The following is a 13,105-nucleotide window of genomic DNA, read 5'->3' on the forward strand; positions in this document are numbered from 1 at the left end:
GAGCACAAGTGTGGGTGCATCTGTCTCCGCGTCTGAAATAGTCTCCCCTCTTACCCTGACAAAGGAATGAGAGCTGAGGGGGCTAGCGAGGGCCGCTGGTCCTGGGAGAGAACGGGGCAAGTCTCGAGCAACGGAGAAAATAGATATGCCCCCATCTGTTCCAGCACCATCCCCCTAACGCCAAACCCTCAGCTCAAACACTGCAGCTCAAAGTTGGGCCTGTTTGAGGTCACATGGGTGACGGCACCCTATAAAAGCCTTGTGGCCGCAGGGCTGTGGGACTCCTCCCCTCCTTGGGCCAAACTGCTGGGTTTGAGGGCTGACTGGAAGCAGCACCGCTTTTTGTCCTCCTTGTTTCAGAGTTCAGATTCACATCATGTCTGACACTGAGGAAATCGTGGAGGAGTACGAGGAGGCTGAGGAGGAGGTGAAGGAGGAGGAAGAGCAGGAGGTTGAGGTTGAAGGACAGGAGGAGCAGGCGGCCGAGGAGCAGGCTGAGGAGGAGGCTGAGGAGGAAGCTGAGGAGCAGGCTGAGGAGCAGGTAGAGGAGGAACCAGAAGCGGAGCCTGAGAAAGAACAGGAGGAAGAGGAGGCAGAGGAAGAGCAGAACGAGGAGGAGGATTCTAAGCCCAAGGCTAAGATGTACGTGCCCAACATCGCACCGCCCAAGCTGCCCGACGGCGAGAAAGTGGACTTTGACGACCTCCACCGCAAGCGCGTGGAGAAGGACTTCAACGAGCTGCAGAGCCTCATCGAGCTGCACTTCAACACCCGGCAGAAGGAGGAGGACGACCTGGTGGCCCTCCGCAGCCGCATCGAGCGTCGCCGCACCGACCGCGCCGACCAGCAGCGCGAGCGCACCGAACGCGAGCGCGAGCGACAGGCGCGCCTCGCCGAAGAGCGCGCCCGCCGCGAGGAAGAGGCCGCCAAGATCCGCGCCGAGGAGGAGGCCCAGAAGAAGAAGATCTTCTCCAACAAAGGCTTCGGCAGCTACCTGCAGAAGGTGGACCAGAAGAAGGGCAAGAAGATGACGGAGCGCGAGAAGAAGAACAAGGTGCTGCTGGAGCGCCGCAGGCCGCTCAACATCGACCACCTGAACCAGGACAAGCTGGCCGAGAAGGCCCGCGACCTGTGGGAGTGGCTGCAGCAGCTGCACTCGGAGAAGTTCGACCTGAGCGAGCGGCACAAGAGCCAGAAGTACGAGGTCAGCGTGCTACGCAACCGCGTCAGTGACCACCAGAGGGGCTCCAAGGCAGCCAAGACCACCAGGGCCGCCAAGGGCAAGACCGGCTCGTGGAAGTGAGCGCCCCCTCTGGGCGGCTTCTGTGTCTTGCCCCCTCTGGGCGGCTTCTGTGTTGGGGAGTAGATTAAAAGGTTTGTCATTGTTGCATGATTTGGCTTCGCTCCATTGGGCCCATGTACAGTCTCATTAGTAAGCCTAACAAGCCATTATGGACGTGTAACAAATGTGCTGTGAGATCCACAAACTCTGTTGCAGGCCTACATTTGTTGTTGAAAGTTGTAAAATTTGCACAATTGTAACTTCCACCAAGCTATCACTGATATATGTACTTTAATAGGTAATCTGATGTGGAACACCAATGCTCAGTACATCAGTATTATTATTAAAATCAAGCAAATGTTGGCCTTCCGGGGTATATTATGTCACTGTTTCACTCCAGGAACATATGAAAGACAATTATTATCACTGTTTGAACACAGATGTTTGAAAAAGAAAATAAAAAAAACACTATTGTTTGTTGTGATGTGATGTGAGTTTATCATTAAGTGTACTCTGAGTTTTTAATTTGGTCAGTGGTGTTGTCATAATTTTCTGACAGAGGAAGCACACTAATTAGTCTTGTTGTTGAGACAAACATTCTCTCAGTTTTCAAAGATATTTAAATTGTTAATATAAATGATCAATTGTTGTGTATTGAAACAAATAGACATCTTGACTGACTTGTAATGTCAATTAGTTTTCCTGGGACATGAATTCATTAAAAGTGGGCCATATTTATAGAAACTGTTGGAACTTCAGACATCAAACCATAAAAGGACCTTAGTCTTTCTGTGCCATCCCCTTATTTTATCAGTCCATGAGCTACCCCCACGTTCACTCCCCACGGAAGCTGTTCCTCTGAATCATATCGTCCAGTGGACGTCCATTAGGGCAACTGTGGCATGCATGTCCATCCGCTGGCTGTTTAGTTTGTGACAGCTGAGTTCAAGAAGGAATGTGGCTCAGTTAAGCTCAGAGGCAAGGTGAAGGGGTCTAAATGTGTGGTCATGCAGGCAGAACCTTATACACATTTGTTATGACCTCCAGTGAGTTAAGTAATAGTGTGTTTATAAAAGTGAATATGATGAGTGGAGTGAATTTTGAACTGTATTGAGTGTAGAACATACTTTATACCCAATTTAGCAGTGTGAACAGAGTACTGGACTGTGTGAAGTGTTTCTTTCATAATTGATAATTGGTAGGACATTAACACTTTATTGAACACCATTGGAACACATCAAAATAAGCACAACCAGGGGGCTATTTTACTGCAAGGATTATGGCACATTTTATTCAGAGAGTTCCTCCTCAATGTCTCACTTGTCAATACAATGTCTCCAGTTTTATGAACATGCATTAACACAAACAAATTAAACTTAAAAAACAAAACCATTAACAAAGTCACTTATCAAATCATGTGGAAGCTACTAAATGTTGACTATGAAAGATAAATAACATTGAATGTAATACTGTAAGTACAAAAGGTACAGTTGTATCAACAGTACAAAATGATCAACTGATCTGGGCATCTCTTACATAAAGTAACAAATATGTAATGTGCAATTAACATTTTATTTATTTATGGATTTACTTAAGAGGCGTTTGGGTATCCAAACACTGTGTCATCCATTATCCCTTACCTACCATACAGTGGCACATAGTGTTTTGCACTTATCAGGCTAAGAATATAAAGCCTCCCAAGCCCAATTCAAATTCCCAAGCCAAATGTTTGCATACAGTATCAGAAGGCCAGTGAAACTGCCCCTTGGTTTTAGCGGAGACATCTGCTCTTCAGATGTGGTTATAATAATGTGTGTTTATGTTGGACAGCCTGTAAATTCAGGCATAAATGCAATTTCAAACAAACAAACAAAATATTTGACACATCGAGGGCTGAGAACCAAAGGGCCGTAAGTGACATTTCACCAACTTTACAGGAGAGCCAAATCTAACTGCCTCTATATGTTCACATGTTAAAGACCTTTGTTTTTTGTTCAATAACTATTTATAAATATTTTACTTCTATAATTTTGTCAGCTAAGAGAGCTCATCAAGAGCTTTCCGGTGATATATATAACTCAATTTTGACCAAAATGTCACTTACGCCCCTTTGGTTCTCAGCCCTCGACATAATAGTTCTCTATTTCTACACTCAGTATCCAGCTCAATTGCCCCATGTTACTTATTATAACTTCTGCAGATGATGTAGTTGTTTTTCTTCCTCTGTTTCTGTTTTCACGTGTACTTTAGGGTTCACCCACAAAATGAAACGTTTTGAAAACGATATTAGTGGATGGGCTCTTAGCCGAGGGGCCACATGCTAATCCCTGTCATTGCTGCTGAGCATCTTGGGATAGGATGTCCCAATAGAGTAGCCATACCTGCACACGATCACCTCCAGTACGTACTCGTCCACCTTCACCATCACTTTGGTGACCTTCTCATTGGACACGAGGAAGACCAGCGTGTAGAGAGCCACCTCAAATTCAGGACTGACCCCAATGAAGGAGCTGCCCACTGGCTTGACCAGGCCCTTCCAGCTGAACTGCAGGTTCAGGACATGGTCGTCCTCGTCAGGCTGCGTGGAGAGGAAGCACAAGCAAAGTGGCTAAATGACCGCACAGAGCACAAGAAGAACACACTGTACGCAGCACACATTACAGTCTCTAGCAGAGCCATTCAGCAAGATCTGCTTTCCATATGTGTGCTGTGCACACACATAGGCTACATCAATGAAATAGTATGGCACATAAGTGACCCCAGCTGTCGGACTATTAAGACACATAGCCAGTGGATAGACACGCTCACACACACACACACACACACACACACACACACACACACACACACACACACACACACACACACACACACACACACACACACACACACACACACACACACACACACACACACACACACACTGAGCCTGCGGAGCGGAACAACTATATATCATCTAAGATTAGAGACACTGCTGTTGCGTGCAACACCTGGCCTAATGAGTACTCACTGTGTCCTTATTGCCCCTGGCTTTATAGCCCTTGTAGTCAACGTGGCCATGTTTCTCCTGCAAGTAAAACTGGACCCAGTTATGCAGACCCATGATCTCCTTCCCGTGCTTGGTCTCTCCGACAAACACATGCTCAAACCCGCAGGAATCCTGCCTGTGTACAGAGCAAATTAAGAAAGGGGGGGTGTGAAAGTGAGTTGGAAACAACACGCGCTTCTTACATTTCAGCATTTATATAGTATAGTATAAAGTAGGTCTCTGTGCTTTATACTTCTTCTATTACAAAAAGAAAGCTTGAAAGAACAATGGAAACAGGTCTATTTGTCCTATGGGCATGCACAATGTCCTGACTGTAGCAAACTTGCAAAGGTAACGGTATGTGTACAGTGCAACCTAGTGACAAGTATGCATATAGCAGTTTTATTTCTTAGGACTGTTGCCAGATGGTTTCCTGTTTACTACAAAACAGTATTTTTGTGTGAGTGCAGTGCACTTCTGAAGTACAATTTAAGCGACAGAATGACATGTTGCGCCGCTAAGACACCACAGAATTGTGCATTTTCAAACAATGAGGGAGACAACAACAACAAAGCCCTCGCAAACACAAAGGATCAAAGAGACTACGAAAGGAACCCACCCGCCACTTCTGTCTCGATGGTAGAGGCGAAACCAAATGTCAAACAGCTGTTTCTTGAACTGCGCAGCATCTGAAGAGGCTTGTCCCTTCCTGACCAAGTATCTGTGGGCACACTGTAAACACAAAATACTGGAGTCAGTCACTTAGCACAATATTTGACCGAATCCATGCAGTGTTACTGGATTTAAGAAAAAAGCAAGACACCTGTACTATACCTTCATGACCTCAGTTTGAAGGACAGCATCCAGAAAGAGATGGTTCTCCATCATCTCCTGCGAGGTGACAGTCTCTGCTACACCCGTGGACATCTCATAGTTGTCCAGGAGGTTGATGAAGTCTGTAGCCATTAATATGCATTTAGAAGACTACATTAACATTAATGCACATAATGAAATGCATGACTTTAGGACTGCAAATTTGTCTTCTAATGAAAAATATCTCCTTGAGCATTAATGTGCTTACGAGCATAAGTCTCAATGGTCCTCAGCTTGTCCTCATCTACGAATGAGAACAGTGGCTCTCTTGCTCTGTCTCTGGCCTGGTTACTCCCATGGGCCACATAGCCTGCTCTTCCCTAAGCACACAACAAACATCACAATAGCGCCACATCTTCATTTATAGACGCCCCTGACATCAAATGGTAGTCTTAGTATCAAAGTGATTCATTCAAAACCCATGGGTTGCTGCATCATGTTACAAAAATGAATAAAATATCTGTTCGATATATTTGAACTTTTACCTGACAAATAACATGCCAAAGCACATGACACTGCTTTCGTTTAAACATCGTTTATAACATTCATTCAAATGTTCACTTTTGGATTCTTACATTAGGCTGCAGATGATTGCTCTCTTTATAACACACTTCACTAAAAGGCTGTGAAATATCTATGCAAACTTTACATGCTTTAACATCTATTCAAATTTTGGAAGTTTATTATTGTAAAACATTGCTGTGGAAGTTGTCTAGGAGACTATCTTGACAAAACAATGGAAGTTTTTGCATCTGAGAGAAAAAAAGGACAGCATTACTATTGCCCCATAAAATGAGTAATACTACCAGTCAGTGCTTACCTGTGTTGAGATGGCGTAATCCTTCCCAGGCTTGAGACGGTTAGTATCCAGCCTCCACAGCTCATTCAAGACATCAGATATCTCTTCATTCACACTTTGACTACATTGGCACATAATAAAAACAACATTCAGACTGAGTGAATAGCCTAAGATAACAACAAACATGTGATTGGATCTACACAAGTGTTGCTGATTATATAAGAGATGTCATCAACAGATAGGCTGTTAAATGTTCAAGACAAATAGATCATGACAGTAAAAATCTGACAATGAGTGTTGCAAACAATTTACAATGATGGCAGATCTAGTGACAGCAGATGGCTCGTTTTTTCTTATGTTTTAACCCATGCACAAATCTTTTATGCTGGACTCTGCTCCCTGTTTTATAACTTTGGTGAGAAGCCATAGGCAGAGGGATTTCTAAAACTGCAGAGCCATCACCTAGCATTGTTATTCAAAATATTGTGTCTAGGGAACAGGAAAAAGATCTTATGACGGCATGACTCAACTACAAAGGAAATGTATGCAATCTCTACTTCTCCCTTAATTAAAAATAATTAATGGAAGAAAGCTCAAGGTATCAATGTTGGTATATTATCTTGTTTAGGAGAAGTTTTATTCAGCAACAGGTTCCAAGACAATTAGGCCTAATTCTGTGAGAGCGCGTGGTGTGTCTGTAAATACAGACACAAGACGCGTTTCATGTGTATAGCCTAAACAATCGCCTACAGGTTGTAAAAAAAAAAAAAAAACGGTTAGCTACTAAGAGCAACATTCACAAATACCATCAGAATGAACAATAATGGGTTATTTTTTTCCAGCAATAGCCAAATAGGCGACAGTTGCCTTTCGCGGCAACAATACCAAATAACATCTCGGAAGCATATTCCATGAAGTCTTTAGAAAACTTCATATCCCCCATAATCTTACTCTACTTTAGGCTACATTACTCATAAATGTACCCCAGAAGGACAATGACACAAATGACAAAAAGCAATCTAGAGAAAATCTCACCTATAAGCCATTATTACGGTTAAGTTCTCACTTCCTCAAAGACGTAGCCAAGTTTAGAGCTGCATAAAATTGATAACAGTACGCGTTTTACTATTATAGAGGAACTGTCCATCAAAATACCCTCTCCCATTTTAAACCAATGACAATGATGTGATCACCCTACGCCCGCCCTGAATTAAACAAACCAATCTCTCATTGGGGTAGCCTCGAAAAGAGGAGGCGGTGCTTCGCTTCCTTTACTGGTTGGAGAGGAGCCAGTTCTGAAGGCGTGGCTGAAACAGACTTCAGGAAGAGAGACTAGTCAGTGCATTGAAGGAGTATATTACATCAAGATGCTCTCACAAATTATTGGCGTGAGTTATGCCCGTGCATGCTAAATAGAAGTTTAAATCGTTCATCTTGATTGTCAGCTATAGCTAGTTGTTGCTACAATGTAAAGTGTTTGCCACAGAACCCGTGTGCATTAGTAGGCTAACTGTCAAGCCATTGATGTTACTTAGCTAACTTACCTTAGCTAGCATGCTGTCGCAGCAAAACTTGAAAATGAACTGCCCAAGATTTAAGTCAGATAGCTTCTGTAAACCGAAGGAAAACATCTATTCAGGGATATAAATAACTGGCATACTGTTCAAAGTATTAACTAATGGCACGGGATTAGAGCACAAATTAAAGACTTGATAGCTGGGCATTTTTGACTGATTGAATGAACAAACAACCTGTTAATTCGCTACAAAACGTGCCTTTATGGAAATAATTGTACGCATGTTTTTGTGTAGCTGCTAGTGTGTGTGTGTTAGAACATTGTATGTTTTGATAACATGATGTTAGACATGACCGGACAGGACATGACTGTTTTGAGAAAAACACTTGTGGGTGTTACTGACAGTGACATGTTTTACATTTTCAGTTAATATGCGGAGTCGTTGACAGAATCCGCAACTTGATCTTCAGTCTTCTGTTCGGAAAGAAAAAGCCTGCCATTACTCTGAAAGATCCAAACATCAAATACGCATTGAAATTAATAGATAAGGAGGTGAGAGCTTATCCAGTAATGTTACAGTGCTGCCGAAATGTCAAATTCCTGTTAACACTGTGTCACATAGCCTTGGCCTACAGTTTCGTTTGATATATAGATTATATATCGATATATAGATATATGTTGGCCTTAGAGCATTCTTATTTAGTGTGCTTTTTTATTTTGTATGAAACATGAGGATACTTTTACTTTTTACTGAGGATGTCTCTATGTCCAATGTTGTTTTTGTATTCATGACTAACCAAATGAAAAAGTGTTTTGTAAACTGTTGACATCAGTTCTTCTTAAATCGTTTATCTTAGATCATCAGCCATGACACTCGAAAATTCCGCTTTGCCCTTAGCTCCCCAGATGAAGTCTTGGGTCTACCCATTGGTGAGTTCGGTCGGAGTCTCAAATATTTTCTGATGATGACAATGCATGCTATAGTGTGTCAGTTACAGACATCTCCTTTCTTGCTGAACTGGTAAGGTTAAATTGACCAGTTAGACTTATCAACTCCCTAACTTGCATGTCCCTGATAATGTGAAGTTAATGTATTTCTGATCACTCCTTATTGAAGGCTTAATGTGACAGACTGAAATGTGCAGTGTTTTTATGAAGACTATACTTCTCTCTCTCTCTCTCTCTCTCTCTCTCTCTCATTTTTGTCATGCAAACGTTAATTCTCAGGAGGAATGCTATCAAAACAATCCAATAGATGATGGAATTGCTCGCGGACATATTTGCCATTTAGCTCTACAGCTGTACTGGTGGTATGTATTGATCGATCAATCGATTGATCAGTGCCATGTTTGTCTTGTTTCCAGGACAACATATCTATCTGTCAGCCAAGGTCGATGGCAAGCTGGTGGTGAGGCCTTACACTCCCGTATCCAGTGACGATGACGTGGGATTTGTCGACCTGGTGGTCAAGGTAAAGCATGATTAACACTGGGGGTGGCTCTCAAACACTCTCCTCGATCCTCGATGCTCGGTCCTCGAGGGGCGTTCCCACTGATCTATAACGAACACTGGATAGACTATCCCATTGTTGCCGCCCCATCATTCTTCATCTAGATCAATGAGGACGAGGATCGAGGAAGGAAGGGAGGGTGTATAAAACACCAAATGAGAGGCACCCTGGATGGCTTTGGTGGATCCATGTAGGCGGCAGTGCACATGCTTAGATATGATCAGTGTGATCGAGTTTTAGCACTTCATTTGACACCAAGAAAGAAGGAAGTAAACTCTCACTTAGAGCAATGAGTACTGTACATCTGAAATGAAACGTGTGTCTTTTGATCTTTGCATGTTTTCTTTTTTTTTTTACTTGATGAGCAGCCTGGGGTGCTTTTGTTTCTCTTCAATGTTGTTGTCTTGCTCCACATGTAGATCTACTATAAGAACGTGCACCCAAAGTTCCCCGAGGGAGGCAAGATGAGTCAGTACTTGGAGAGCTTGCGCATCGGCGAGACTATTGATTTCAGAGGGCCCTCCGGGCTGTTAACATACACGGGAAAAGGTCTGTTACGGTGCTGGGAAAGGATTTGTCAGTATGATGACGAAAATGTTACTCTTTGCAGTATTATATCCTCAGGAATATTTGTCAATATCTCTGTGAAATAAACAGAGAAAGAGAGACGTACTCACTGACCAAAGTCACTTGTCCTTATCCTCAGGAGAGTTTGCTATCAAACCTGACAAGAAGAGCCCGGCTAGCATAGTGAAGGCCAAGCATGTGGGCATGATTGCTGGTGGAACAGGTGAGCTTGTGAACTCCATTTTAGAAGATGGTGGCTACAGGTTTAGTGAAGTTTGATGGTTGGTTGAAGAAGCTGATGTTCGTTTGTTTCAGGCATCACACCGATGTTGCAGATCATCCGGGCTGTGATGAAAGACCCCAAGGACCAGACAGTTTGTCATTTGCTTTTTGCCAACCAGGTAAAGCTACATCCTCCTTAAAAATGTAATGTAAATGTATACAGTAGATAAAGCTCTCGGGTAGGTACTGTACTTAAAGCGATCATGTTGCTTTGGCCTTTTTGTTGGTGATTTCTGTTGATACGACATTTTGTCCAAATCCAATCTTTGTGTAACCTGCCTAGCAAATCACACAATTGTGAATGGATGTGGAGCAGCAATCTGCAAATATTATGCATACAAAACCTCAAAATCATATACGTATGCACACATTTTTCCAACTTTTTTATAACTCCCAGGTTATGTGTGGAAAAGTGTTGTTAAGTATTGTTATAATTATCATAATTTTAGTTCATATACACTGATAGGTCCTTTGCCTGTTTTTCCTCAGACTGAAAAAGACATTCTCCTTCGACCTGAGCTTGAGGAAGTATTGGCCAACCACCCATCCCGATTCAACCTGTGGTTCACTGTGGATAGAGCTAACGAGGGTAAAATCTGAGTTTCTTCATCATGATCTTTGGCCCATCAGCATCTCCCCTCGGAGGATATTCTGAAATGAAAACCTCCTCTGTGATGAAACAGCTGTATTATATTTAAACATTTCTCAATATTGTCTCGGAATGAAAGTATTTCCTACACTGTGAAGCAATGAGATCAAGGCGTTGTCCGATGACTGATTATCCTCTTTTTTTGTAACTTGCGTAAATCATCTCTCTCTCTCTCTCTCTCTCTCTCTCTCTCTCTCTCTCTCTCTCTCTCTCTCTCTCTCTCTCTCTCTCTCTCTCTCTCTCTCTCTCTCTCTCTCTCTCTCTCTCTCTCTCTCTCTCTCTCCCTCTCTCTCATATATCGTCTCTTGGGGGGGTCATCAGACTGGACGTACAGCCAAGGCTTCATCAGTGAGGAGATGGTGCGGGATCATCTGCCACCTCCGGGCGACGACACCATCATCCTGATGTGCGGCCCGCCTCCCATGATCGAGTACGCCTGCGTCCCCAACCTGAAGAAGGTGGGCCACGCGGACAGCAGCCGCTTCACCTTCTAGATGTACACAAAGAGGGAGGGGTCAGGTGGCCGGCCAGACTGGGAGTCTGACCCTCGCGCTTGATAAGAGCGCACGTGTGGTCAAGCAGACTAGATAGGCTGCACCCGCTGCTTTGGGAAGTTGGTCATTGTAAAGCTATCATGCAAAATTCAACCTGTATTTATGCCTGAGCGATGTCTACTTAAGAACATTCTTGTTCCTTTAGCAAACAGTGCCAAAACTGTCAGAACAGTGTATATGCATCTCTAAGGCTGTAAAGACGATTAAGTTATGTAGGGGGGGGGGGGGGGGGGGACTGTGTCTTGTCAAGTCTTGTCAAGACACAATATGAGGAGTTTGATCTCAGCGTTATGCTATAGACAACAGAAACGGCAACAACATAATTATGATTGATGTGTCTGAATATTTTTAGGAAGGAAGCAGAATGAATTTTGCATGATTGCTGTTTGATGAGGAAGTATGCATTTATATCCACATATTGAGACCAAAATCAGTGTGCTCTGACCGGTAACAAATTGTGCTGTGTTGATTGTGCTTGTTTTGCCTCCTCCCTAATCCTACTGACTAAAGTCCTTCAGTTCCTGTAAACATTGAACGGAAACATCCGTGGTCCAAACCCAGCTCACTGCTCAGTTTGCACTTGAAACTTTTATGGCTGAGTGTGACTGAATGAAGGATCTGTTCAGGCACATGTTTAACAGTGTGAAGCTGCTGCCGGGTACCTGGCAAAGGCTCATGTGCTTGGCCACTAGGGGGAGTGTTTTTGCCGTTTTTGTCAGAGCCGTAGGTATCTTTATGTACGGCTCAGATTTTTGTCAGCAACAGAAAATAATGGACCCATTGTTTCATTTAGGTTTATAATTACTTGTCCCTTTTTGTACCACGATGTTTGGTTCTGAATGTTTGGCTTATTATTTTATCTTTTTGAGTTCTATGCTGTTATTTCAGTTTTTACACGGAAGCAAAGGATATTACACAAGAGCATTGGCTGATGGCTTTGGCAACTTCACAGCTGGCATTTTGCCTCAAATATTATGTGTAATCAATAATCATAGCATTACTTCATCAGTAAGCATATATCTCTGTATACTTCAGCATCCATTTGAAATGAATAAATCTGAATAGGTGAGAGACATTGTCTTGCCTGGCCTTCAGGAGTGTCAGATGTTCGACTGATTTCTGTTCTGAAAACGAGTGCCTTAGCATCCTCTTCAAGATTCTCCTTTCCAGTATGACGTACTGTAGGTGTTATGGAAACAACTCGCTAAAATTATGTTTGCGTGGAAATGCTTTACACGCCATGAAGACTATTATTTGAATGCATATCCTTTATGCACTGTGTTGAGTATGTTGTGTGAAACACCTGCTATCCACCGTTACATTCACAATTTGTCAGCACACTCTTCACCAAATAAGTCATGCACAGATATTAAGACTACTGATGTATCTGTAACGCAAGTTATGTTGTCAGCGTATTCATGAGGCCAATAAAAAAAAACTATGATTCATCTGCAGTGTTTTACTGTCATCTTTACCCTCATCTTGATTACCTGGACCACTTGAAATAAAAAAAAGTGACTTCTGTATCAAGTGCGGATCTCTAAATGCCTTTTGAAAAGATACATGGACTCATGAAAATACTTTGAAGGAAGCCCTGATTTTTTCTTCTGAAAGTACTTTATTGACTTAGAAAACATTCGTACACAGTACATATAGCTTAGACTGATAGAGTTAGATTTGTGCTCAACAATATCACCGTTGACAAGTTGCCTATCAAAGTAAAGAATTTGTATCATAGACCATGAATACCGTGTAATAGAATAACAAAGTTTGGACAAATGGGCACTGTAATATTGAATGTAGTCTGCCGTGAAAAAAACAGTGAGCTGCATTATGATCTCCTGTTCTGATATTCTAGGCTTACCTTAAAATCTAGCCGCACTAGAATGCTGCAGACAGAGACCGTCACAGCAGATCAAGTACGTTAAACAGCAGATCAAGCGGTTGCTTGCTCAAACAAATTCTTGATGAATTTCAATAAGCGAACAAAGCAAAAAACGGATCAATATGATATACCATTATTCTTCAGTCCGGACTGAAATTGG

General features: G+C 42.7%; 3 protein-coding genes across 3 annotated transcripts; 2 read left to right on the forward strand and 1 right to left on the reverse strand.

Annotated features, from left to right (window-relative positions):
- The first annotated feature begins 376 nt into the window (after window positions 1-376).
- Window positions 377-1,439, forward strand: tnnt2c (troponin T2c, cardiac). Its single transcript, XM_062517585.1, has one exon. The coding sequence runs from the start codon at window positions 377-379 to the stop codon at window positions 1,301-1,303; it is 927 nt and encodes a 308-aa protein (XP_062373569.1). The 3' UTR covers window positions 1,304-1,439.
- A 1,086-nt stretch (window positions 1,440-2,525) lies between these two features.
- si:dkey-222f8.3 (Poly(U)-specific endoribonuclease-C-like) lies at window positions 2,526-7,110 on the reverse strand. Its single transcript, XM_062517587.1, has 7 exons — window positions 7,018-7,110; window positions 6,004-6,103; window positions 5,392-5,503; window positions 5,145-5,266; window positions 4,930-5,042; window positions 4,293-4,446; window positions 2,526-3,860 (listed from the first exon to the last, which is right to left on the reverse strand). Exons 1-7 carry the CDS (start codon window positions 7,026-7,028, stop codon window positions 3,603-3,605), a joined length of 870 nt encoding a protein of 289 aa, XP_062373571.1. The 5' UTR covers window positions 7,029-7,110; the 3' UTR covers window positions 2,526-3,602.
- Window positions 7,111-7,258: 148 nt separating this feature from the next.
- Window positions 7,259-12,502, forward strand: LOC134061791 (NADH-cytochrome b5 reductase 3). Its single transcript, XM_062517586.1, has 9 exons — window positions 7,259-7,370; window positions 7,925-8,050; window positions 8,356-8,428; window positions 8,863-8,969; window positions 9,428-9,557; window positions 9,715-9,798; window positions 9,891-9,976; window positions 10,347-10,446; window positions 10,828-12,502. The coding sequence occupies exons 1-9, from the start codon at window positions 7,350-7,352 to the stop codon at window positions 10,998-11,000; spliced, it is 900 nt and encodes a 299-aa protein (XP_062373570.1). The 5' UTR covers window positions 7,259-7,349; the 3' UTR covers window positions 11,001-12,502.
- The last annotated feature ends 603 nt before the right edge of the window (window positions 12,503-13,105 follow it).

This window comes from Sardina pilchardus, chromosome 17 (genome assembly GCF_963854185.1).
Source record: "Sardina pilchardus chromosome 17, fSarPil1.1, whole genome shotgun sequence".
In the NCBI taxonomy this organism is placed as follows: domain Eukaryota; kingdom Metazoa; phylum Chordata; class Actinopteri; order Clupeiformes; family Clupeidae; genus Sardina; species Sardina pilchardus.

Coding starts and splice junctions, on each gene's coding strand:
- LOC134061791 (XM_062517586.1), top strand. CDS start 7,350: ATGCTCTCACAAATTATTGGC. Junction 9,558..9,714: donor GTTAACATACACGGGAAAAG/GTCTGTTACGGT, acceptor CCTTATCCTCAG/GAGAGTTTGCTATCAAACCT. Junction 10,447..10,827: donor TGTGGATAGAGCTAACGAGG/GTAAAATCTGAG, acceptor GGGGGTCATCAG/ACTGGACGTACAGCCAAGGC.
- tnnt2c (XM_062517585.1), top strand. CDS start 377: ATGTCTGACACTGAGGAAATCGTGGAGGAGTACGAGGAGGCTGAGGAG.
- si:dkey-222f8.3 (XM_062517587.1), bottom strand. Junction 5,043..5,144: donor TTCAAACTGAGGTCATGAAG/GTATAGTACAGG, acceptor TTGTGTTTACAG/TGTGCCCACAGATACTTGGT. Junction 3,861..4,292: donor CCAGGGGCAATAAGGACACA/GTGAGTACTCAT, acceptor CTCTCCACGCAG/CCTGACGAGGACGACCATGT.